This window comes from Hippopotamus amphibius, chromosome 10, assembly GCF_030028045.1.
Source record: "Hippopotamus amphibius kiboko isolate mHipAmp2 chromosome 10, mHipAmp2.hap2, whole genome shotgun sequence".
Classification (NCBI taxonomy): domain Eukaryota; kingdom Metazoa; phylum Chordata; class Mammalia; order Artiodactyla; family Hippopotamidae; genus Hippopotamus; species Hippopotamus amphibius.
In genome coordinates, this window is record NC_080195.1 from 59,087,697 (window position 1) to 59,114,556 (window position 26,860).

The following is a 26,860-nucleotide window of genomic DNA, read 5'->3' on the forward strand; positions in this document are numbered from 1 at the left end:
GTAAAACTTTCCTTACTATGGGAAGCAAGTGGGATTGGCAGACTGCAGCTGTTACCTATTTCTTCAAGGCAAGAAACATCATGGCCCTGTTCCTTTTCCAAGAAGTAAAAAATGGGACCATGTAACAATTCCCTTGTTTTAAATCATTTTGGTTTCAATATTTTTCTTAGGTTCTTGGTTGCTGTAAAAATATTTAAAAGGTAGATAAAACCTGGCCCATCAATGTCTCAAAGGAGATAGAAGAAGACTGTTATTGAACATCACCATGGTCTGTTAATTTCTGTCTGGATAGAGCAACAAAAGAGATCAGAATATTCTCCCTACAGCCACTTCCCACTTTGGAATTGCTATCAGAACATGCTTTCAGAGGCTCAGATAAGCTGAGAGCAAACCCCTCAGTCGTCCATCCTCAGAACTAAGTAACCTGCACCAGCTTGTGATCCTGGTGACTCATTAGATGAAAAATCCTTTTTTCAGTTGGATAAATACAGGGTGAATAATAGCTGAGTAGTGCTTGCCGTCATAAGAACACAGGATGGCACTGGCTCATCTCTATCACTTGGGGTTGTACTTTTTCTATCTCATTTAAATCGAAAACGTAGCAGAGGGAGGCATCCCTAATTTTGGCAGACACTAAGAAATCATTAAAAATAATTAAAGAGAAATATAGGCTTTTTATTTATTTTTTAAGAAAAACTTCAGAAGGTCACCAAGAAGCAAAATCTCACTTTCTTTTGGTCTTAGATGAGTTTTGTATAGAGTCCTAGCAGTTGAATTGAGATGGCCTGTGAGAAACCAGAGGATGGATCTCCCCGTTTCTAATTTCACTCTTCTTAACAAAGAATTTACCAGCATATGGGTGGATATTTTTAGGAATACACTCATGAACACTTCTTCGGAACTCCCTGAAATCATTCTAATATTGTCTTTGATCTGTACAATTGGAGGTAGGTGTAATTCTTTTTATTTAAGTGTGTTTTGTGGATGTATTTTGCAAATGTCACCATAGAGAATTAAGGAAAGTAGCAATAATAGGAAATCCGATTTGTTTTTCTAAATTCATACCTCTACCCTGAGATTTTCAATCAAATGAATCCAAAAATAATCTGTCCCTGAGGAGAGATCATGTAGATCTGATCTACATTCTTCACCTTTGTTGAGCTCACAGTATTCATACCTTCTTACTTGTTAGGTCATGGTTAGATTTAAGTGATGTGGAGAATTGAACCAGATAAAAAGAAAGTCAAAGGTTAGGGATTTTATTGTTACTTGTGTTATCACAAACTATAGTTTCATTCATATTTTAAAGTTAGCTGTCCTATAGCTTTCTTCACTTGGAAAAAATATTTTCAAAATGATAGGTCTTCTGAATGATTCAGTTACTTTTTAACCCCTTGGTAGGTGTTCCCTTAGGTTTCGTCCAAATGGTAAATTATGCCCAGCTTTTATGAGAAGAAAAGAACACTATAGAAATCAAAAGAAAGCACAATTTTTGAATCTTTTGACCTGATTAGGAATTGTAATGCAAAGAATTAGAAAATAAACTGAAGGATTTACCAGTTATACTGATTCTGTATGCTTAAGTGTGAGAGAGGGTTTCAGTTACAGGAATATAGCGAGTTAGCAGTGGAGCAGTATTTCATTGTCCTCAGTACTAAGTCATATGAAATTGAAGTTCTATAAATGTGATATTTCACTGCCTTTCAATAGACATATTTTTTTACAGCATTTTTGAAACTACACTTGAAAGACTTTCCAGTTCCTCTCCCTGTGATATTGTTTTTACTTGGATGCAGTTTTGAAGTGTTAAGTTTTACATCTGACAAGGTGTGTATAGTAAATATGAGCATTTTACATATCTGAGTATATCTAAGATTCATATAAATACAAAGATGGCTTAAGAAAATTTGTAAACATCTCTCTTCACTGCTCTACCAGTTGATAGATCAGCTGTAGAAAAAGGAACCAGGTATGAAAGAGCTGAAATCCAGCTAAACATAGTCAAAACAGAGCCTAGGTCTGAAACCAGGCAATTCAGAATGGGTACACGTACTACAGCTACTGAGAGTGTGAGTAGCTGAGTATTTAATCAAAACCTTAGACAAGAAATTGGTTAACAAGATAGAAGCCCAGAGAGACTTTGAGCTACTGAAATAGGACTCTAATAGCAAGAGAATTCTGACAGTGAACCAATCTATTGCCTCAGGAGTGTTTCATAGGGTTCCCATTAGAATAGAGGTACTCTCTAAGTGTGCCTGGCTTAGAATATATCAAGAAACATACATTGAACCTCTTACATGGAGTTAGAAGTGAGGAACAAGGCAAACTATATAGTCAAGGCATCTGCAGTATTACTAAATAGTTGGGAACAGCTAGAGTCAGGTAGAGGTGAGAGAATATGCTTATTACAAGGAATATCAAATGAATTATTGACACATTAAATAGTCCTCTAGCCCAGGGGCTGGTGGCAAAGTTTTTTCTGTAAAGGGCCATATACTGAATATTTTAGATTATGCAGACCATATGATCTCTGTCACAACTACTCAACTCTGCCAATTGTAGTTTAAAAGCAGCCACAGACAATACACAAGTAAATTTGTATGGCTGTATTCCAATAGTACTTTATTTAAAAAAACAGCCATTGAGCCAGATTTGTTCTCAGGGGCCATAGTTTGCCAACATCTGCCCTAGTTAATCAGTATATAAATAGGAATGTGTGTGAAAATGATAGACTTTCCCAAACAAATTTAACCAGTGATGTTAAAAACATAATGGAAACCATGTATCCACGCCAGAACCAGAAGCAGATTACAACTTCATTTGTCATGAACAGGTTTTATAACCATCTGATTTTTGACATTAATGTGATTTTAAATACGTCTATAAAATTTACTATTTGTGAATAACTCTTTACAGAAAGGGACCATATGTCAAGAACTGTGAAGGGTCTAAGATTTTACTCGACTTTCAATCTAATAAATTAGCCTGCCACATTTTCACAATCTGGGCAAAAGACACGGGACTCTTGGGCTAGAGACAAAGGACTTTATTACTCACAGCAATAGCAGAAGTCAGAGTGTCAGCATTTTCTTGTCCCTGTTCCATGAGCTCCACAGGGAGAAGTAAAGAGGGCCAGGTGAAACCTGCATTCACAATGGCTTGCATTATACGAAAAGAAATGTGAGCTTAGAGCACTTGAATATTTTATGATGGACAGTGAGCTCATCTGCGCTCTTGATCCAGAGAGAGATATTCTCTTTATTATACTGGACAGTATAGTAAACCTGTCCTTTGCCCTGGAGGGAAACACTTGTTCTATCTTCCAACGATGTTAGCCATACAAATATTCTTGAAAGAAAATATTCCTGGAAGAAAAGCAATCAGTGCCTCCAAACATAACATACAGAGAAACACAAGAGACCCATGAAGAGTCATCTTCCAAATGCAAGGATAGCACCTAATACAGCAGGTACTCCGTGTTTCCTTAATGAGTGAATGGTGAATGGATGTGTTAACAAACCAAACTGGGTCTGCTCACCCACGGGCGGTAAAGCCAATCTCTTGACAGTGGGCTGTGGTGAAGGAAAGTGCAGCGTTTATTGTAAGGTACCATACAAGGAGTATGGGACATCCAGTGCTCAAAAAGCCTGAGCTCCACGATGGGTTTCAGCAAAGCATTTTTAAAAGCAAGGCAAAGGAGGGGAATCCCAGGGTATTGATCCACTCGTGCACAATCCTCTGATTGGTTGATGGTGAAGTAAAGTAAAAAAGCCATAAATTGTTGCAAATAATTCCTGGTTCCAGTCAGACTGCTGAGGGGATGTGTTAATTTCTTTCATTTGGTGGGGGTTTTAGTATCTATAAAACAACTCAGGAATTGTGCATCGGATACTATTATCTAGGTACTTCAGAGAGGCAGGCGTCTGTCTGGGAAGGGCCCCGTAGGGTCCTGGTCGGTTACAGATGCCCATATTGGATCTTAAAATACCAACTAAATATTTTATGAGAAACGCTATTAATTGGTTATTTCATAAACTGCATTACCTTCCTAGTCTCTATCTCTATTCTTCCATATGCATCTTCTATATAATCCATGGCTAATTATGTAGTTTCTGGAAATTGATCTGATTGTTTATTCCTTTGTGGGTTTTGTGCATGATGACCCATCTACCTGAAACCTCTTTCTTTCTCTTGTATGTCGGAAAATCTCCTGCATATCCTTTAGTACTTTTGTCAATGTATTTCCTGTATCTGTTCCTTAAAAAAAATAAAATAGGCATAGAGATGTTCATTAACCGTTTGCTGTAGTTGGCCATAATCTGATGGAAAATTATGAAAATTCAACAGAGTTAAGACTTTAGCACTTACTATGTTGTGATTTATCTTTTTATCTTGTGCTAGAAATGGGAGTGGCTGGCATGTATTCCATGCTAATAGACCAATGGATAAACGAGAAAATAACATTTTTATATTACTAGGTCCAAAAATATGCAGACGCCATACAATGGATGGATCCACATTTATTTTTTAATATATTTACACCAGTAATTATCTTCAGTGTTGCATTTGACATGGATGTTTACCTGCTCCACAAGTTATTTTGGCAGGTAAGAAGTGTTATTTTCAATCATATTATTCACTCATGAACTACTGCATGTTATCTATGTTCAGATGTTTTTATACATTTTAAAAAATCAATTATATTTAGGTATAATTTATATGCAGTAGTATGCATACATTTTGAGTGTACAGTTTGATGAGTTTTGACAAATATATATACCTGTGTAATCATCAACTAATCAAGAGAGAGAAATTTCCATTATCCTAGAAAGTTCCCTCAGACTTCTTTGAAGTCAGTCCCTCACCAAAGCTGGTGTTGGCCTGCTGATGGGCAGGGCCATGGTCAAGGGGGTCCTGGAGCAAGTGCTGTCCTGCTGATCTGGATGGCTTTGGTGCTCTGGTGGTCCCTGGGCTCATGTCCACCCACTGGTGGGTGAGGATACATCCTGAGGCTAGTGCCAGCCCCCTGGTGGGTGCAGTTATGGCCTGGGTTCTCCGGCTACAGGGCCGTGAGAGTCCTGGAATTGATGTGTTGGCCTGCTAGTGGGCAGAGCTGGGGCCCTGGTAGTCCTGGGACCCATGCCTGCCCCTTGGTGGGTGAGGCTTGTCCAGGGGCTTGTGCCAGCTTGATGGTGGGCAGAGCCAGGTCCCTACAGCTGGCTGTGGAGATGCAGGGAATCCCAGGACTAGTGCTGGAACACTGGTGTATGGGGTTGGATCCTAGGCCTTTTGGTGAACAGGGCTGTATCCCAGGATATTTTCTAAGTCCATCCACATTGCTGCAAATGGCAGAATTTTATTCTTTTTGCATTGGTTGTACAGTAGTGAGCAAAGCTGCCTTCCATTCTTGTATTTATGGGCAAGTAATAGTCTATTGAATATATATACCACATCTTCTTTCTCCATTTATCTGTTGATGAGCACTTAGGTTGCTATGATTTGTTCTTTATAATTTTAGTTGTAGAAAATCTTTTCTGCTAGTCTTCTGGTCTTTCTTAACAATAGCTACTTTATAAATAGTTGTAATTTTGATGTGCCTGTGAGGAGATGAATTCAGTTTCTTTCTACTCCCCCATCTTTGCCACTGCCCTCTATATTCAAAATTTTTAAAACTTTGCTCCAAATTATAAAACAAAGACAAGGAAAAAGAATAAAGTGTGGGAAAAGCAAATTCAGCTCTATATTTTAGTGAATAAACTGTATATTGACAATTGTCTAGCATGTTGAAGACTCAGGAAAGAAATTACAGAGGAAAAAAGGAACCCGAAAAAATATGACTCAGAACTTAACACCACTTATGATTTTAACTCTGAGATAGTATAAGAAACCTATTATGAAATATATTAGGTCCAATAAAAGGAAATTTTTGATAAAAGTCATATTTCAAATACCCATCTTCTAAAATTTCCCATGCCCACACATAAAAGAAACAACATCGAGAAGACATTCAGAAACAGGAATAACCCTAATTCACAAACTCTCATGATTATTTTCCAATCATGTGATATTTGAACCCCTCAAGGGAAGACCTTGAGAAAAACAACTCTAGATTGTAAGTAGGATGTGCTTTTCTTTCAAAGTAATCAAAACAGTTTTGTAAGTATAAGGCCATTACCTAAAATACATTAGAATCAAAAGTATTAAAATAATTTACACTTGAAACAGAGTCCAGGCAAATGAAATTCAGACAAATTACAAAAAGTGAAATTGAAAAGAATAGAAAAAAAAGAAAGAGAAAAGAATAGAGATATGAAAGTAGTTTGAGCTGAGCCATCTCCTGAGTCTCTGTTCAACTGGGGCATCAGCTGAAGTAGGATGAGCTAGATGGCTCTGCTCATATGTCTTTTGCTTGGAACTGTTAATATTGGCTCTAGGCAATGGGTGTCACTGTGATACATGTATCTTGTTACCCAGGCAATTATTCCAGGCTTCTTCACGTGATGTCTTCAGAGTCTCAAACATTAAACATCAGTGGGAGAGGGCAAACTTGAATTTACAAGTGCTCTTTTAAACAAAAAATTTATTGAAGAATAGTTGGTGCATAACATTTTATGTTATTTGTTACAATATAGTGATTCACAACTTTTTAAAGTTATACTCCATTTATAGTTATTGTAAAATATTGGCTATGTTCCCTGTGTTGTCCAATATATCACTGTCACTTATTTTATGCGTAATAGTTTGTATCTCTTAATCCTCTACCCCTGTATTGCCCCTCCCCACTTCCCTCTCCCCACTTTTTAAGTCTCTACTTGCATTGTGTTTGCTCTTGTTCCTTTTAGCGAAAGTGTCCCCAAAGTCAGTATGGGAGATAACTACCCAGTGGTGTGGATTCAGGGAGCAGAATTACTGAAGCCACTTTTGCAAACAATATACCATGTGATTTATTGAGCTGTCAACAGCTATTTGGTGGAAGTACAAGGATTTGGACCTCCTGACCCTCAGTCCTCTTGTCTCAAAGCCTCATTTTAATTTGTTCCTCTGAACAACTCTCTTGACCACCAAAACCTTCAACTGAGAATTCAGCCACCCTAGAGGTCATTTACCTAGGGGAGCTAGATTTTCTTTCACCATCCTGATGCTATTATCAAGCTTTATCCACCAAAGAATCCTTCTCAATAGTGTCAGTCCTCAGTAATGCCATATAAACACTCTATCATTGTTCTTTCAATTCTAAAATTGGGTTAGAAATGTAGGATTAAGTAACAACCAAAATCACCCAGAACCAGCACCCAGGTCTCCTGAGTCAGAGTTCTGTTATTCTCCAACTGGACTCTAACTCTGCATGAATGTCCCTGTACATATAAAGGAGTAAAATAATCAGAAGGAAGATAGTTTGTAATAATTTAGCTCTTCTAAATTCCCTTTTTCATAAATTGCATTGGGTTTGTGTTTCTCCAATGCCTATTGCAATGCTTCATTGCATAGTGAATAAATGTGTAATAAATAAGGGGGTGAGAACTTGTGCTTTTTCATTAGGAAAACATTTGGCTTTCTTGATGTAGCAAAAGCTGAGACAGGAACCTGGGGATTTTATTTGATTTTACTTCTCTGGAGAATTGTTTTAAATGGGAATGATCAGTACACTGCTGGTGGCTGTGTTTGTTGATAAAACTTTTTGGAGGATATATTAGTATTCGCTATGGAAAGCCCCAAAATGATGCATGTCTTTAATTTTACTTGTTGAAATTCTAAGGACATAATTAAGGATGTATGATATTGCTGTTTTTAATTTTATATTGGCAGTAAGAGCATTTTTCAACATTGTTATGAAATTCTTAGTTGTCCACTTTCATTTTATTTTATTTTTAAATTGAGACATAATTGACATATAACATTATATTAGTTTCAGGTGTGCAGCATAATGATTTGATGTTTGTACATATTGCAGAATGATCACCAAAATAAATCTAGTTAACATCCATCACCACACATAGTTACAAATTGTTTTTCTTGTGATAAGAACTTTTTAAGACCTACTGTCTTAGCAACTTTTGAATATGGAATACGCTATTGTTGTTAACTATAGTCACGATACTACATATTACAACCCTATGCCTTATTTATTTTATAACTGGAAATTGGTACCTTTTGACCCCTTTTACCCATTTCACATCTCCATCCCACCCCCCACCCCCCCACCTACTGCCTGCCTCTGTTCTCCATATCTATGAATTTGTTTTTTTTGGTTTTTTAGAGTCCACATATAAGTGAGATCATATGGTATTTGTCTTTCTCTGTATGACTTATTTCACTTAGTATATGCACTCAAGATCCACCCATATTGTGCCAGTGGCAAGATTTCCTTCCTTTTCTTGTTACTGAATATTATATATATGTCACATTTCCTTACCCATTCATCCGTAGATGGACATTTAGCTTGCTTCCATGTTTTGGCTAATGTAAATAATGCTACAGTGAACATGAGGGTATAGTTGTGAATTCTCATAGCTACTTTAAGGTACAATCACCACATTTTCCCAAGTCTATTTGCTAATAAAATCTTGCTAAATAGACACCACAGGTGAAATAAGAGAAAGTAGAAGGCAATGGTGGGAAGGCAGAAGGCCAGGATTCAGTCTTAGATTAACAGAATTTCCCTTCCTATTTTTTCTCTGGTCCTCTGCCCTTTCTATACATTCTTTCTATTATTTTGTTTTCTCTTTTTTCTCCTTTTTTGTAAGTTCTTTCTAAATTTGTCTTCTTTTTCTATGTTAGTAGGCTGTGTCTCAGTTTTTATGCACTATTAAATGTGTGTGTGTGTATATATATGCATGTATATATATATGATATGTATGTATATACCTTCACACATAAACATCTATATTCAATGGCCTTATCAAGAAAATTTAAAGTTCCTTTTCTTCCATTATGGTTTATTACAGGATATTGAATATAGTTCCCTGTGTTTTATAGTAGGACCTTGTTGTTTATCTATTTTATATGTAGTAGTTTGTACAAAAGTTCCTTTTTAGTTGTTATATGGTATTTCCCATAACTGGTATTTCTTAGATTCTAAGAATCTCATTGCAATATCTGTTCCTTATTTCCAGAATGGCAAGCACCTAGTTATTAAATAAGATAATTTAGAATTTCCCTTTGATGAATTGAATGTGATTCTACATCTTCAGTATCCTAATTATCTGCTTTTAAAAATGGAATACAAAATGCAATCTGATTTTTCTATCTGTAAAATTTCTTTGCAGATACTTTTAATTACAATTCCTGGCTTTTTAATTAATTATACCTTAATTCTTTGGTATTTGGCATCTGTGAATAAATTACTTTTGAAAACCACCCCATGGTTATTATTTTCAGCTATCCTTGTGAGTTCAGATCCCATGTTGACTTCATCTGCTATAAAAGACCTGGGTAGGTATATTTTTTCTTTTTTCCTACATTTAAAATATAGTCCATGTTTAAATTGTCTAGGTTTAAGATGTTTTGTTCACTATAGCTTTTCACTGTGTGAAATGGGGTGCTGGGGCATTGGGGACTGAGCCTAGAGATTCAGGTGGTGATGCTTAGAATAGAATGAAATGCCAGTGATGGACTTACTTAGTATTTTAAGTCTTACATTCAGGTGTGGAATAGGGCAGGGGATTATTTGGAATCCTTAACTTTATACATGCTTCTACCCTGAACCAACAGAATAGTTCTGGGGCATTGCAATTTTGCATGTACATTGTGGTGACATTTCTATTGCCCAGCACCTCTTTTCTGTTAAAAACATTGTCCTTAAGATAATACTACTTGTGAAAAAAAAAAAAGTCTTTGGAGTCTTTGTCACCATTAAGACCAAAAGCCTAAAAAGTCAAAAACAATAAAAATATTAGTGATATGGTGTTTTCAATGTGTACTATTTTAGGAGAAAGAAATCTATATTTAAAAGTAAAATGCCAAGTCAATATAACTCAGGGAAAAAAAATCCAAGAGCCTCATTTGAAAAACAATAATCACCTAATTTGTGTTCCCTCAGCTGATTTTTAATAATGAGAACTAAAACATTTGCTTTAAAGTAGAATTTTAATATGGCACAAAAATGCACATACACACACACACTTTTTATGGCCACTTAAAGAGGAAAGAGCTCTCTGAGGCAAGTAGAAATAGAGTAGGGGAGAAACATCCAGTGTACCTATGTGAATAAAGAAAAGCCAAATCTTTAAGACGTGAGACTAAGATTGTGTCAGCATCTATCCCCCAACCCTGCTTCTATGGGACTCTGTCAATGTCAGGCCCTTTCCTACTCAAAAGATTTGGAGGAGTTCTATGCTACTTGAGAGAATTCCATATTCCTCTTAACTTTATAATTTCAGAATCTAGTTAGTTATTCCACTGACCTCCTGGCCTACCATTGTTGAATTTAAATAATTTCTTTGGGTTAATTTACAGGATTATTCTCATAAGCTTTTGCCATCTTGCCATTAACTTTGGAATTTTATTTTTCTCCTCACTTTGCATCTTTAAAAACATTAAAAAAAATAAAATATATTTCTCTTGGCAACATTTTTGCCTGAGTTTTCAAAACAAGACTTTTATATATTTTTATTTTAATCTTAAAAATAAAATCTGCCCAGGCCAGTGTTTGGAGTACATGAATACATTCACATTGTCTTGAGCTTTTTATGGTCTACTGACTCCTCTTATGATCCTTGTCTGTTATATATTTCCGAATATTTACATTTTTGTTATAGCCCCATTTTCTAAAATGGAATAGTTATACAATAGTGTCAGTTAGGGTTTGTCTTTGTCTTTGTTTTTGACTAAAACACAACTCCAAAACTTAGTGGCTTAAAAATACAATTATTTTTTATTTCTCATGAATCTGGCACCTCTGATGGCATGGGCTGGGCTCCACTGATCTTGGCTTGGCCCACTTAATGAATCTACAGTCAGATGGAGGGTCATCTGGGGGCTAAATGATTTAGGATGGCCTAAATCAGCTGAGAAGATCCACCTTTCTTCCACGTATTTCTCACATCCCCCCAGAAGGGTACCCAGGGAATGCTGCTATGATGGTGGTAGGGATCCAAGGGAGAGGAAGCAGAAATCTGTCTCAAGCCTCTGCTTGCATCGTCTCATTAAAAATAATAATAACAAATTTTTAAAAATTAGAAAAACAGATCTTTCGTGAGAGAAACTGCAGAGCCTTACAGCAGAGGGCATAGATGCAGGGAGAGGTGAAGAACTGGACCATCAAGGCAATTGAACTTCCACAGGAACAGACTGCCTCAGCTTCTCTTCTTGTCCAATAACATACTTACTGTATTAAATTGTGATCATGACTATAGAGTGGTTGGTTCACAAGGAAGGCTTCTACCATTTCCTTAATGACAGTTCCTTCCTATGGACATTTTGAAAATCATTAAAAATGCTCAAAGTTGTAGTTTTGCCCCTACAGGCACATTGAAGAGCAAAGAAAAAATGATAATTGATGGGTATCTAAACTTAGAATATCATCATAAATGGAGGAGGGTTAGGATGGAGTAGATTATATCAGGGTGCTCTCCATTAATGGAGCTTGATTTCTAAAACCATTGAAAGTGATGTATGGGAAATTCAGACAATTTCTAATTATAGTGTGATTATCTGGACGATTGCCTTAATACTTTGGTTAGGTACCATGGTATAAAGCCTTGATTTATAAATTTACTTTATTCTTCCACCGTCATTTTCTGTCTTATGTTAAATGCGTGATGTATGTATTTATACAGGCCAAGTCTCAGAATTAAAAAAATAATAAGTTTTATGTTTTCATCTGTGCTTTGAAACAAGGAATTAGAGCTCTAGTTGATTATCTTACTACATAAACCATAATCAACTAAAATTAATTTGGTACCTAATCATGGTGATCTAGAATTAACTTGTAGTTGGTTCATAATGAAATTTCCTTGAAGGGAATTTACAAACATGACTAAAGTATATTGAAGTATGTGGGATAAGTATGTGATATAAATCCATAGCTAAAACTATCCTTATACTTGCTGATGAAATTTTATTCTTTAATATTGATGAAGTTTTTCCCACTTAAAAAAATTATTTTTCCTTCTATAGGTCTTTCTAGAGGCCTCATCAATTTAATTAATGGAGAAAGTCTGATGACCTCTGTAATGTCTTTAATTGTGTTTAATAGTGTTATAGATATTAACTTTGGCTTGCAAAAACAGATAAACTATTCTTTAGGTAAGGACCTATTTTTTTCTTAATTTTTTAAAATTAGAATTCCATGTTTTCTGAAAGCTTAATTTGTTAAAATTAGAATTCTGTATTTTCTGGAAAATGACATGGATTTTGTAATTCCTTACCATAAGCTATGCTTATACAAACATAATCATGAGTATTAGCATAATTACTTACCCTTTACAAAGCAGTACCACACATCCCTGATTTTTTTTAAGCTCTTTATTGGAATATAATTGCTTTACACTGTTGTGCCAGTTTTTGCTGTACAACAAAGTGAATCAGCTGTACTTATACATAGATCTCCATATCCCCTCCTGCCCACAACTCCTTCACCCTCCCTATCCCACTCCTCCAAGTCATCACCCATCACGGAGTTGATCCCCCTGTGCTATGCAGCAGCTTCCCACTAGGTATCTATTTTACATTTTGGTAGTGTATATATGTCAAAGCCACTCTCTCACTTCGTCCCAGCTTCCCCTTCACCACCACCCTCCACCCCCCCGCCCCATGTCCTAAGTCCGTTCTCTACATCTGCATCTTTATTCTTGCCCTGTCACTGGGTTCATCTGTACCATTTTTTTAAAGTCCCTTATTTAATATCTGTTGCAGTTTTGTTGTCAGGCTGAGTTGAGGCTTTTCATGAGGATGCTTTTGGAAGCAACATTCCACAGGCCTAGGCTGAACCAGAATGCTTGATAACAAGAATGAGAGATGTTGATTTTTTATGTGCTGAAGATGAACTCAAAAGATAAGCCAGGTAGTGCATCCACCAGTGGTGAGAGGAGGTGGCTTGCCTTCCCTTCGCCCTGGGACTATCTCCTTGCTGACAACACAGAAAGATGTCAGCTCAGGGAGGAAATGTGAGTTATATGGCCTTCTACAGGGCCTGAGCGCAGTGCTTGCAAGCAGAGAGACTGTAAGATGCCTGGGAGCTCATTTACCACATTCAGGTAGCCCTGAACAATAAGGTTTTTTTTTTCCTTTATCATATGTATATGTGTGTATATAAAATAAATGATATATGCACATTATAATGAGTGATTATAAAGTTTACAGTTGAGTAATTATCATTTAGGACAAAAAATACAGTTTCTAGCACTCCCATGAGCATCTTATATGCCCCTTCCCCATGCTTTCAGTGGTTCTGAGTACAGTCTCAATAAAATCAGAAATAAAAAAGAAGTTATAACTGACACCACAGAAATACAGAAGACCAGAAGAGACTACTATAAGCAACTCTATGCCACTAAAATGGACAACCTAGAAGAAACGGACAAATTCTTAGAAAGGTACAATCTTCCAAGACTGAACCAGGAAGAAATAGAGAATATGAACAGACTAATTACAAGTACTGAAATTGAATCTGATTTCAAAAACTCCCAACAAATGAAAGTCCAGGACCAGATGGATTCACAAGCAAATTCTACCAAATATTTAGAGAAGAATTAACACCTATTCTTCTGAAACTATTCCAAAAAATTGTAGAGGAAAGAATAATTCCAAACTCATTCTATGAGGCCACCATCACTCTGATATCAAAACCAGACAAAGATACCACCAAAAAAGAGAGAGAGAGAGAGAGAATTACAGGCCAATATCACTGATGAACATAGATGCAAAAATCCTCCACAAAATACTAGCAATTCAAATCCAGCAATACATTAAAAGGATCATACACCATGATCAAGTGGGATTTATTCCAGGGATGCAAGGATTTTTCAATATCTGCAAATCAATCTATGTGATACAACATATTAACAAATTGAAGAATAAAAACCATATGATCATCTCATTAGATGCAGAAAAAGCTTTTGATAAAATTCAACATCCATTTATGATAAAATCTCTCCAGAAGGTGGGTATAGAGGAAACCTATCTCAACATACGAAGTGTCATATATGACAAACCCACAGCTAACATCACACTCAATGATGAAAAACTGAAAGCATTTCCTCTAAGATCAGGAAAAAGACAAGGATGTCCACTCTCGCCACTACTATTCAACAGAGTTTTGGAAGCCCCAGCCACAGAAATCAGAGGAAAAAAAAAAAGAAGTAAAAGGGATCCAAATTGGGAAAGAAGTAAAACTGTCACTCTTTGCAGATGACATGATACTATGCACAGAATATCCTAAAGACACTACCAGAAAACTACTAGAGCTCATCAATGAATTTGGTAAAGTTGCAGGATACAAAATTAATACACAGAAATCTGCTGAATTTCTATACACTAACAATGAAAGATCAAAAAGGGAAATCAAGGAAACAATCCCATTTACCACCACATCAGAAAGAATAAAATATCTAGGAATTAACCTATCTAAGGAGACAAAAGACCTGTATTCTGAAAACTATGAGATGCTGCTGAAAGAAATTGAAGAAGACACAAACAGATGAAAAGATATTCCATGTTCTTGGATTGGAAGAATCAATATTGTCAAAATGACTATACTACCCAAGGAAATCTGCAGATTCAATGCAATTCTTATCAAATTACCAATGGCATTCTTCACAGAACTAGAACAAAAACTTTTAAAATTTGTATGGAAACACAAAAGACCTCAAAAACAATCTTGAGAAAGAAAAACAGAGCTGGAGGAATCAGGCTCCCTGACTTCAGACTATACTACAAAGCTACAGTAATCAAAATGCATGGTACTGGTATACCACACCAGAAGACTATTCTTTTCCAAAAAGAATCACCCCCTTATGTCTTCCTCAAGGAGTTGGTCCTGGTGGTGGACAATTACCCTACTTGGGCATAAGAAGCGCTTGCTTTCAGCATTGTTCTGTATTCAATTAGTTTACCCAGGCCATGGCAGCTTGGAACATCAGCTATAATCCCAGTTTAGCACAGAAAGGTTCATCTTCTTTAAATGCTTTATATATGCCATCTGTGGTGTGTGAGAAAACGAAACCAACTACCTACATACAACCTTTTTCAAAATCCAGAGTACAAAAAGAGATGACACCATACAGCACTCAGAAATATTTTTTTACCATAAAACTTGCTGCAGATAAGGCCTACCTGAAGAAGCATACAGTGAACAAAAAAGAAATGTTTATATTCAGAAACATCTTAAAAAGTCAAGAGCCACCCTTGGGAGAAACTGAAAAATGTGATGTACAGTCATACATGCTGGTCAGAAGGATCCAAGCCCAGCCTCTGTTACCTGATCTAGCACTCTACCAGGTCCCATTTAAGACAGTGAATAGTGATCACAGAATTTCAGGGAACTTTATCAGAGATGACATCTACAATCAAATCAAAAGAACTTTCTTGGTATTCACTGGGAAGCAAAAATAAAAAGGGAAAAAGAAAGGTACTGATGTGGAAGCTAATTCATTCATTAATCCAACAGTTATTTGTTGATACATACTATGTGATAACTCTTATTCTAGGCCTGGTGATCCAGCCATGAACATGATAAGTCCTTGTTTTCACAGAGCTTGCCTCCCAATTTTGCCTGTAATCAATGGAATAGAATTTTGTTTTTGTTTAGGTTTCAGAGCGTAAGAACTGTTAAGTAATCACTCAATAATAGTAACAATTACAGGAATAAAAGATCTTCTGTAGGAGGAAGAGAAAGCTTATTTTCTTTGCCATTAGGACTTTCTCTGAATTTTTAGTAGGAGAATTTCCTTTAAGAAAGATGCTTGATAAGTTTTACATTTATTTGAATTTCATTTATATCAATTAACACAACTATGAAACAAGAACGTAGTAAATATTATTTTATAACATAATTATTTAAACAGTATTGCTTTATCTTTGAAGTGAGCACATATTTCATAACAGGGAAAAACAAGAAGAGTTATTGCACTCAGAGGTTCTTACCTTTTCCTGCTTGTTAGAAATTTAAGAACATTGTAAGAAATAATGGATTTGCTTTGAGGCTTTTCCTGGCCTAATAAATCCATTCAGCAAATATTGTACCCATTAAGAGCTATTTTTCTTAAAGGTGAAAGCAACTTTTAAACTTGGTATTTTAACTCCAGTCCCCTGCATCCTTCTGAAACCAGAGTTGGCCTCCAGCCTATGTTTCATTTACAAGAGGTGCTGGATTCCCCAAATTATCACCATGGTCAACACCTTACCCAGAATGGATGTGACATAGAGGGTCATTCATGAAATTCTCCTCCCAAGTTCACATGATCCTTACTGATGTTAAATCTTTCTGCTTGGCACATCTAGAAACAATGGCTCTCTTTCAGCCATAGGAATCAGACTAGGTAGAGAAAGAATCTGAATAGCCTCGGTACTCTTAACAGTGCTCTCTCCACCAGTGGACATTTATGATTAAGGATTCATAAAAGGATTCTTTCCCCTTCATTTTACTACTTCAGTTCTAGGATTTATTTCCCCAAATTTAGCCTTGTTTTTTGATGTGGTTGCTGTTGCTGTTTTCTGTTGGCCATTCTTTGTTTTGGTTTTGTTCTCTCTCTTCAAAGTTGACCCTTCAGGCTTTCCTGACCCTAAGACCCACCCTCGCCTGTGATTCAAACTTTGCTCTTCTCTTCCTCACCCTGTAAAAGTGGGAAGGACTTCCTCATCCAATGAAAATGTCTGATTCCAGCAATAAAGGCTATCTAGGCCTTAGGTTTCCTGTTTTCCTGGGAAGGGCATCATAACAACTGTAGAAAGCGATTTGGCAAAATATAACAATATCGATAAAGGATCAACTAGCCTTTAGTATAGTATTCCACTCCTGGGACCCAAGGAAATAATTTGAGAAGTACAAAAAATTATGTACAGAAATACACACTGCAACACTGCTTATCAGGGAAAAAATCTGGAAACAATTAAACACCCAACAATAAGGAAGCAATTGGATGGGTTTGGCAGGCCAAGACAATACAGGAAATTCACTCAGCTGGGACCCAGAGGCTTTCCATTTTCTGTATTTCTTTGTGTGTATTATGTTAGACCTAGAAAATAAGTTCCATGAGTTTAGGGACTTTCTACTTCTTATTCATTACTGTTTTTCCAAAATGTATTACAATTTTTGGCACTGAATAAATATATATTTCTTAATGGGGACTGAAAAAAGCTCTTAAACTAAACTGACCAAATTTTACAAAATTAAGTCTGACTTTTAACATTTGAAAAGAAACTCTTTCAATTTAAAAATAAGAAAATACCCTACATATACCTCAAAAGCTATGAGCTATTTTTAAAGATAATGGCAAAAAGAAAAGTTGAACCAGGTTATCGCTTAAAATTAAGAGCACATAAGTTCTATTAATTATTTTCTATTTACTCCCTTTTCTTGCAGCCTATAGCATCATGAAGGAAATTTGGTCATATTGTATAGCAAGTCTCTTGTTTGGAATTCTAACTTCAAAATTGATTCAACTGTGGCTGTCTACTGTTTTTGGAGATGATGTCAATCATATAAGTCTCAGCTTTTCAATTCTGTACCTCATCTTTTATATTTGTAAGTAAGGGGGCTATGCCTAAAATTAAATGATATAGAAAAATTGAAAATAAAGATGTGGGGAATATTTACCAGGCCAAAAGAAAAAGAAAAAAAGAAACCAACTGATCTAGAAGGAATATTTTTGAAAATAATGTATCAAAGGAGATTGAGAATATTAATATGTATACAACAGGAAACGATATACCAAGATATATCGAGACAATTATAAATGATGAGAAATTTGACAAAATCATAATTACAATGAGATACTTTAACATGCCTTTCCTAGATAATTTCATAACCAACTGGACCAAAAAATGACTTTGGCTATAAAAAGATTTAAATAAAAGCTTAAATGCTTGGCTCATAAGTTATATAAAGAGTTTTATCTACCAAAACAGAATGCTCATCCTTTACAGATACCTATAGACATTAACAGAAATAAACTAGACTAGAAGAACATTTCAATAAAATTCAAATATTGTTCAACTCCAATGCAATTAAATGCTAACTACAAAAGGAGGGTCTTTAAAAACAGACATTCTAACTGCCTGAAAAAAAAAAAAAAGCTTTTCTTGGTCACTTTTTGATCAAAAGGAAATAAAAATAGAAGTTACAGATCAAGGAAGGCTAAGTATTAGAAACTCTATCAACATTACTAATCCATTTACCACAACTTCCTCTTCACGGAAGTATGGCAGACAGTGGTAATTAGCCATGTCACTCTTTCCTGACCCAGCTGGGATTCACTTTCAGCTCAGCCCTGTAGACAGCGCTACAAATGATCTGGTGTCAGCATATATGATAACACCTACTTCCCAACTTACACTATGTCTTTCCATTACATTTAGGAATAAGACAGTGTTGCCTAGCCTCATAGCCATGATTAAAAATAGCTCTGGATGCTCTAGCTTGTACAATAAGAAAAAAAAAAGAAAGAAGTTTTATACATATTTTAAAAGAGAAAATGGTTACATTAGTCACAACATTTTAGATTACATTGAAAAACCCAAGAGAATTAATTAATAAACTAAGACAGCAGGCTTCTTAATAGTTTGATATAAGGTAAATAAACAAAAATTAATAAATCAAATAGCATTCTTATAAAGCAGCAGTAGCTAGTTATAAAATATAAGGAAAATTGATTCTCTCTACATTAGCAAAAAGTTATAAAATATCAAGGAATAGACTTAACAAGAAGTTTGGACCTAAACAGAAAGCTACACAAGTTTTCTAAGTATGAAATTTAAATAGAGATAAAGAAAAGCTTCTTTTTAGAAATGCTAGAGTACCAGGATTCATTATTTTCATGTCTGAGGAAGGAAAAGGAGAACATAGATATTTGAGGTTTCCTAAGTAATCTGGATTTAAATCAATTATAATCTAGTGAGGTTACAGGCTCATTGATGAATTAAGAGACTGTGAGAGAATGAGTCAGTACATTACATACTATTGTAATTGTGTATACCTAAACCTACAAAATATCTATTCCAGCAAATATAATTCTCTCTAACATCATTAAGTAGGCATAGACTCAAGATTAAGAGTTATGTTCAAGGAAATAATTTTATTTATTTAGTTAATTTTAAACATTGAATTATAGTTGATTTACAATATTATGTTTCAAATGTACAACATACGGATTCAATATTTTTATAGATTATATTCCATTTGAAGTTATTACAAAATAATGGCTATATTTTCCTTGTGTTGTACAGTAGATCCTTGTTGCTTATTTATTTTATACATAGTAGTTTATATATCGTAATCCCTTATCCCTATCTCCAAGGAAATAATTTTAAATTTTTAGAGTCAAGATGTCTCAATAAAGATTTTAGAAAAAAACTACTAGGACAGAATTTCATGAATCCAGACAGGAGTAAACATAAATCTAATGTAAAAGAACTTTTACTCTGACCTGGCTTAATGTTTATGTTATTAATATCTTCAAGGTAGTCATCATAAATATTTTCCAAATTTTACCATTACCTAACAAGTTACAATGAGTAGTCCAGGACTTGCTCTCCTCAAAGCACCTACATCCACAGTTTCCTCTTCTTTCATGATTCAAAAATGACTAAAGTGTTCACTTCTGGCTTAGGTACCATTACTAGCCAGAACTAAAATAAAGAATATAAAACTTGTAATTAAAAAAAAAACTTGTAATTTTCCATCTCTAGAAGGGAAGACTCATAGTGTGATAATGATATTAATTTCATCAAATTAAGATTTTCACAACCTGAATCAAATAATGATAGAAATTTGGAGGGAGGTGAAATTTTACAAAATAATTTTAAAAATTCATCTGGAAACATGAACTGTGAGACTATGCATGACAATATTTTTATAGCGAAGAATTTTCCTATTAGGTAGGTATTAAACACTTATTAAGCCTATAGTAATTAAAATACAACTGCTATTAATGGAGAAATACAAAATAAACCAAAGAAACAGAAGGGGCGCAGAACAGATTCATGTATGACAATTTGATAAACATGGTAATATGATCAAACTGGCATATCCATAATATTCTTTAATATCAAAATGAAAATTTTAATTTGTGTTTGTTAACTAGAACAATATCTGCTAAAGATCAAGAGAGAAAAAAAATAAGCCCATTACAGAACTGTGTTACTGTATAATCCCTCTGTAATTTTTCTTAATGTGTGACTTTGTGTATACGTATGTTGGATGCAAGCCTCTGTGAGTGCACACAGGGTACTCTACTCCTCTCTAAGACCTTGATCCAGTTATCTTAAGCTTCCAATCCTATAGCCTATGAAAACCCAAAGATATCTTCTCATAACTTCTGGAAATTTCTGGTGTTCTCTTCCTCATAATCTCTTCTGCCTCCTCATAATTATATAGCAATTTCTGCTTCTTAGTAAACTGTGGTGAAGATGGGGACAAGGAGAGCTCACAGGGGAAAATGTGTAGCTCCCAATCCTATGCGATCTGACAGCAGCCCCCATCTCCTCACTTTTCCATGTTGCCTGCTTAATTTTTTACCACTTGTCTCCAGTATAGAAATTCAGCAAGCAGCCTTGGAGTTGCCTTTTGGGTCTCATTCTGTATTTTCAAGTAGCTTATCTAATGATTCCTTCTAGGCAAAGATAGTCCTCTCTTCAATAGAAATTTCAATCAAAATTTTCTTTAAAATTAGACCTGAAGTTTTGGCAGTGAAATTATGGGTGTTCCCTTTTTCTAAAAAATATAATCTCTATACCGTACCGTATTATTTGAATCTTTCACAGTGATAATGTATCACTTTCATAAGCTACTTTCAAAATTATTTTTCCCTCTAGCTCATGAAAGCTGAGAATAGTTAAGAATATTCCACAGCTTTTTACATTTTTCAGTCCCTGCCAGTAAATGCGCCAAACCAAAATTAAACTGGGGAAGTAGAACCCATATTGGGTTTCTGTTGGCTCCACTCCCTTAGTCTTGTCACAAAATCAAACCACTTCTATATCCCACTGTCTTCCAAGGAGAAGTACGTGAAGTGGGCTAGTCCACAGAGAGCTCATCAGCTCACTTCCGTTTGATTCACCCACAACCCCTATGAAAAAATTAGATGGGTGGAGGGTGCTCTAGCCTCACTAGGGCACATGAAGAGATTTGGGAGCTCCACACTGTTGCCAATGATCAGAAGCCAAGGCCGTGCGAGGATGTCCAGCACAGACTTTTCTGCACAGTTGGGTATGAATCTGAGGAGGAAGAAGGACGACGGGGAGGGGTGGGGTAGGGGTGGTGGTGGGGGGGTGGTCGGGTGGTAATAATTTGCAATATTATCCAGTTGAAACCCAGTGGGATAGCCTCTCTATGAAGTCACTACCAACAGATATCTGATGTTTTCATTTCTGGTAAAATTTGTACCATTGCTGATGTTAAATTAATACTTCATATTTATTTCTTAAAAAAAAAAAATAGGTGAGCTAGTTGGAATGTCTGGAATATTTACCCTCGTCATTATGGGACTTTTTTTAAATTCTACAAGTTTTAAACCAGGAGTTGAAGCACTTCTTCTTGAGTGAGTGGTCAGCACTTTGTTTTATACACTAGAAGTTATAATATTGTAATAGTAACTACATCTACATCTACATGGTCAAAATAAGATACTGACTTGAAAACTAGCTAACTAAGACCCTTTTCTTAAGGTGCGTGTATCCTCTAAACCTGTAGTTTTAAGCAAAATTTGTAACGTTACTTTGAGTTCATGTTGACTCTGTTTCACCACTAATTCTCTTAAGTCTCTGACCATATTACCCAGTAATGTTCGGTCTAATCCCCTAGACAGGACTAGGATGAAAGTAAGGCAAGTGAGGCCCTCGTCTTGGCACAAAATTTAAGAGGGCGCCAAAAAGCTCAGTAATCAAAATGAATATTTTCATGCAATATTTTAAAAAATTGAAATTAACACAGAAAACCCATGCTGAAAATATAAAATTTTAAAAGAAGGGTCAATATTACTAATAGTTCCTTTCGCTTCGAGCTCCAGTGTGGATCAATATGGCAGGGCCACTAGAATGAAAGACCGACATGTTAAGGACAAGGAAGAGAGGCCATGCAAAGCCAATTAAAAGATTAAGCTAGGGCACTTAAATACCATTGGCAGTGTTAAAACATAAAATAGAAGAGTACAAATTGCGCCTTGCTCAAGGGCGCCCAGCTGAGGGGTGTGTGGAATCTGTGGCAGGCGTGAGGCAGGGTGCTTTCTGTAATGCTCCCATACATGGGATGGGAACTTGGCCTAAATCACACAATGGCAACATATTAAAATGTGTTAACAGAAGCCCTGAACGTAATCAATGACTTTTTGGCATCTGGGAGAACATTATGGAATGAGTTCAGAGGTCAGAAGCTTAAAAGTATAGGATTTTATAGGATCTGAGAACATGTCATTAAAATTTCATGTCAATTACAATATTTGTCGCTTAACTGATTTGATTACATTTTGTGTTAATTAACAAGACTGAGATTTTTGGTGTTTGAAGGCATTTTCCCACAGTGTTTCATATTGAGATTTTCTCTGGTAATGCCTAAGTATTCACGTTTCAGGGACAGAGTCTGGCAGTACATGGGTGAAACCGAGCTCTTTTTCCTCCCCTAAAATGGTATTCATGTGCCTGTTTAATCATTTCAATTTATTTTACTATACATGAAATGTCAACATTAAAGACATGAAATATACAGAACGATAACAAGAAGTAAGTTTTAAATAGTTATGGTCCCAACACCCCAAAATGACACATAATGGTGTCTGGGTGTATTTCTTCAGTTTGTTTTGCCTGCAGCTGATGAGAACATGAGCTTTGGGAATGATGCAGTTTTGCTGGGCTCTGGAGTACTTGAATAAGCACAGGCTCAGAAATGACAAAAGAAGAATCTACAAAGGGCATTCGTGTGAATAAAAGATTCATTCATGTTCTCTAAGTGCTAGCTAGATTTGGGGCAAAGGCTTAATTCTATCAGTATGTAAATCAGACGAGTAGCTCAGTATTTCCTTTCAAAATAAACAATTTTAGCTCTTCCTAATGATACAAGAACTTCACAATTAGTATTTTCGAGCTGCTTGAACCACAGTGCCTGAATGAGTTTTGTCGAATAGCATAGCTACAACCTAACATGTCTTTCAAAGTCAATCCAGAAATAAAGACGCTAATTTACATTCAGTGTAAACTGGTTACAATTGCTTTAGAAGTACTTACTTGCCTCAGTGCTCCTCTCCTCAGTTAATTTATAAGCCCCTTGAGTGTTGGCGACTGCCTTATTCATCTTTATTTTCTTTATAATGCCTAGCACAATGCCTCACGTAGATAAGCCTTGCATTGAATGTGTTAGATTAACTATAATTAACTATATTACATTTTTTTTCTAAAAATGCAGATTCTGGAATTGTCTATCATTTGTTGCTTTTCTTATGGTGTTTACTTTCATTGGACTTCTAATTCCTGCACATATATATTTATATATATCATTTTCTGATATATATTATTCATTAAATGTCTACTTAACACTTATTGTTTTCAGGTAAGAAAGTCATTTGAATTTTTCTATTTATAGGATGTTGACTAAGCATGAAGATATTCTTTAAATGACAGAAATGTTTCATTCCTTGGAATGAAAAGTCCACTCAAACTTTCCACGCTGTGTTTTTTTGTTTTTTGCTTTTTTTTTTTTCAATTTTTAACTGCATTTCAAAGCAATGCAAGTACGTTGTAAAACTTTTGGAAATCAGAAAAAGGAAAAGAATCTCTCATAATCTTACTACCTAGAGGCCATCACTACTAACATTTCATATATCCTCCAGTGTTTTTTATTGTTTTTTATTCTATGAGGTTTCATGAAGTTAAACACCTATCATAAATAAAAATGCTATCTTGCCTTGTTTGCTTAATATTATATAACAAATCATTTACTATTATTAAAGTATAGCTGGAAATACCTTTTTAAAAATTAGGGCGGGACAAATTGGGAGATTGGGATTGATATATACACTCTACCATGTATAAAATAGATAACTAAAAAGGACCTACTACAGAGCACAGAGAACTCTACTCAGTACTCTGTAATGGCCCATATGGGAAAAGAATCTGAAAAAGAGTGGATTTGTGGATATGTATAACTGGTTCACTTTGTATACCCTGAAACTAATACAACATTGTAAATCAATTCTACTCCAATAAAAATTTTTAAAAAAGAAAGATAACCTTTCTTTGCTCCTAAATTATTATTCACTATTATTTCACATCATTACTATTATTATTCACTTTTATTCACTGTTATTTGATATCTGCTGTGTTCAGTGTTCTGACGACTCTGGTATTCTGCTATGTTATGTTATGTTACTTTTTACTAAGGTGAAGTGTTGAAGATCAAGGTTCCATTTTTCTATCTTTCATTCATAAAAAATAAAAAATAAATAAAATTATCATATGTCTAAAACAAACAAGTAAATAAGTAAATTATATGGAAGTCCTCCTTGTAAATGTCCTTTTTTGCCTAAATAATTTTTGTAGCCCCTTTTCCAATGTTAAAAGGCAGAAAGCAGTTTGCCTACGTAACTGAAAAGGAGATGACATAGAAGACGAAACCCGCCATAACAATTCTTTTATCTCCATCACCCAAATTGTTAACATTCTAACGTTCTTTAGTTGGGCCTCAACATCAAGTCAGCCAGTGCCAAGTAAATGGAAATTAGTCCCAAATTATCAGATACAATTAGTATACAATAGAAGAATGATCTGTGACTAGAAGAAGAAATAGAAGTGAATTGACCTATACTGGGCAGATTCAGTAAGATTAAAATATACAAAGAAAAAGAAAGAGAGAACATTATTTTCTCTCCTGTGTGTTAGATTTGCTTCTATTTGTTTTGGGGATCCAGAATAGAGTACATCTACAAAATATCTCTAACATTTTCTTTTCCACCTGGAGAAGCACCACTCAAAGGTGATATGGAATTACTTTACTACCTACCTAACAGAAGGAAAGAAAAAGAATAATACCATTTCTCTTGGCATGTTTCTGAATGGAATGCCCTTCTGCCTTCCTTTGGTGCCATGCCAACAGTGTGTGAAAGATGGTTCCTTTGTCTGAGAGTTCGTAATTCCACAGGGAATAGACTGGACTAGCATAGAATGGGATGGAAAGAAATTTCTATGACAAAAATAACTCTTTAAAATCTGTTTTGTCTCTTAGACTGCTGGTCTTTCTGTTATTGAGTCCTCTTTTGTCTCGACTTGGTCATGGTTTCAGCTGGCGCTGGGCATTCATAATGGTCTGGAGTGAAATGAAAGGGACTCCTAATATAAACATGGCTCTTCTGTTTGCCTACTCTGAATACTATCTTGGATCTGAGAGGGAGAAATCTCAAGTAAAGAAAGATTTTTTTTTTTTTAATTTGAATATTTTATGAAAACTGTTTCTGTGTACTAAAATATGCTTTTGTGGTGAGATCACTCAACCACTTGGACTGTGGGAGTGATTTAGCTATGATGGGAAAACTGGGGAGGGCGAAAACAACTGGCAACTTTCCTCTTCCCCATCCTCAGTGATCCCAAAATCCCTTCATCACACTCCCCCAAAATAGGTGTGTTGTGAAAGTTAAGGGAATTGGAACTTATAAATCATTTAAAATTGTACCTGATACAGAGTATGCACTCAATAAATGTTTCTATTTTTATTTACTCCAAATACCTACTCAAGAAAAGCAGAAACCTCCTTACAATTGGCCCTGTTGCCTTTTGTAACTTTACGAGGCCACATTTAGTAATGCTAGGAACTAAGACATTTTAATTTTCAAGGGAAGTTATCTCTAAGATAGAACCCCCAAACTCTGCCTAATAGAACATAAAAGGCATGACTTTACTTCATCTCAAAATAAGATAACTTCAAGGAACTCTTTAAGAAATTGTCTATGCAGACATCACAACACATCTAATACTTCCATTGTGTGTTTTTGTTTTTGTTTTTGTTTTTTACATACATTCTAGAGTAAAGGGAACACTGGCAAGGTCATTATTATTATTTAATTAAATAATAATCCAAACATTAAGAAGCTAAATATTCAAACACTACTTTTAAAACCAAAGTATCTAATATTACACAGCCTCCTCCCTCTTTTCAACCTATCTCAACCTGCCTGAATAATCAAAACCATCATCATCATCATACATCCTGACCAGTGTAATGGTGAAGCACATGGACCTGGGTTCTGAAATTTTTAGTTGGTTGCTATTTACTGTGTGGCCATCCACAAGTTATTTAATTCCCACCTTCCACCTCACGTGTTAGTTTCCTTTTCCAAAACAGACTTAGTAATAATACCAATGGTTTGCTAGTAAATATTTAAGTAACTTTCTCAGAGACCCTAGTTTGTAGTGTTTGCCAATTCCTATTGTATGATCACTGGCACCAACAGAACATCAATCAGCTCATATACTTCCTGAAAATTTAATGATCAGCTTTCACAAACTGGTATGAGCTAGATCTATCTGGCTATCTCACAATCCACTATCTCAAGGGTTATTATGAGAAATTTAAAATATACCTAACATGCTTAATACATTGTTTAGGATATAGTAAATGTACAATAAATCTGAGCTGTGATGATGATGATGGTAATGTTGCCATGTAGACCTGCTTTGAAATAAAACTTTGGTAAATAGAATCACTTTGAGAGATGTCTCGTCA

The 26,860-nt window shown here is 35.3% G+C and overlaps 1 protein-coding gene across 1 annotated transcript in view; it reads left to right on the forward strand.

Annotated features, from left to right (window-relative positions):
• The first annotated feature begins 802 nt into the window (after window positions 1-802).
• The window catches only part of SLC9C1 (solute carrier family 9 member C1), a 97,389-nt gene continuing 71,331 nt past the window's right edge, over window positions 803-26,860 (forward strand). Inside the window, exons 1-9 of the mRNA XM_057696409.1 lie at window positions 803-947; window positions 1,727-1,827; window positions 4,479-4,607; window positions 9,267-9,432; window positions 12,118-12,246; window positions 17,522-17,683; window positions 21,596-21,695; window positions 23,552-23,695; window positions 25,367-25,541. Coding sequence (XP_057552392.1) covers window positions 803-947; window positions 1,727-1,827; window positions 4,479-4,607; window positions 9,267-9,432; window positions 12,118-12,246; window positions 17,522-17,683; window positions 21,596-21,695; window positions 23,552-23,695; window positions 25,367-25,541 — 1,251 coding nt within the window. The remainder of the gene's footprint in view (window positions 948-1,726; window positions 1,828-4,478; window positions 4,608-9,266; window positions 9,433-12,117; window positions 12,247-17,521; window positions 17,684-21,595; window positions 21,696-23,551; window positions 23,696-25,366; window positions 25,542-26,860) is intronic.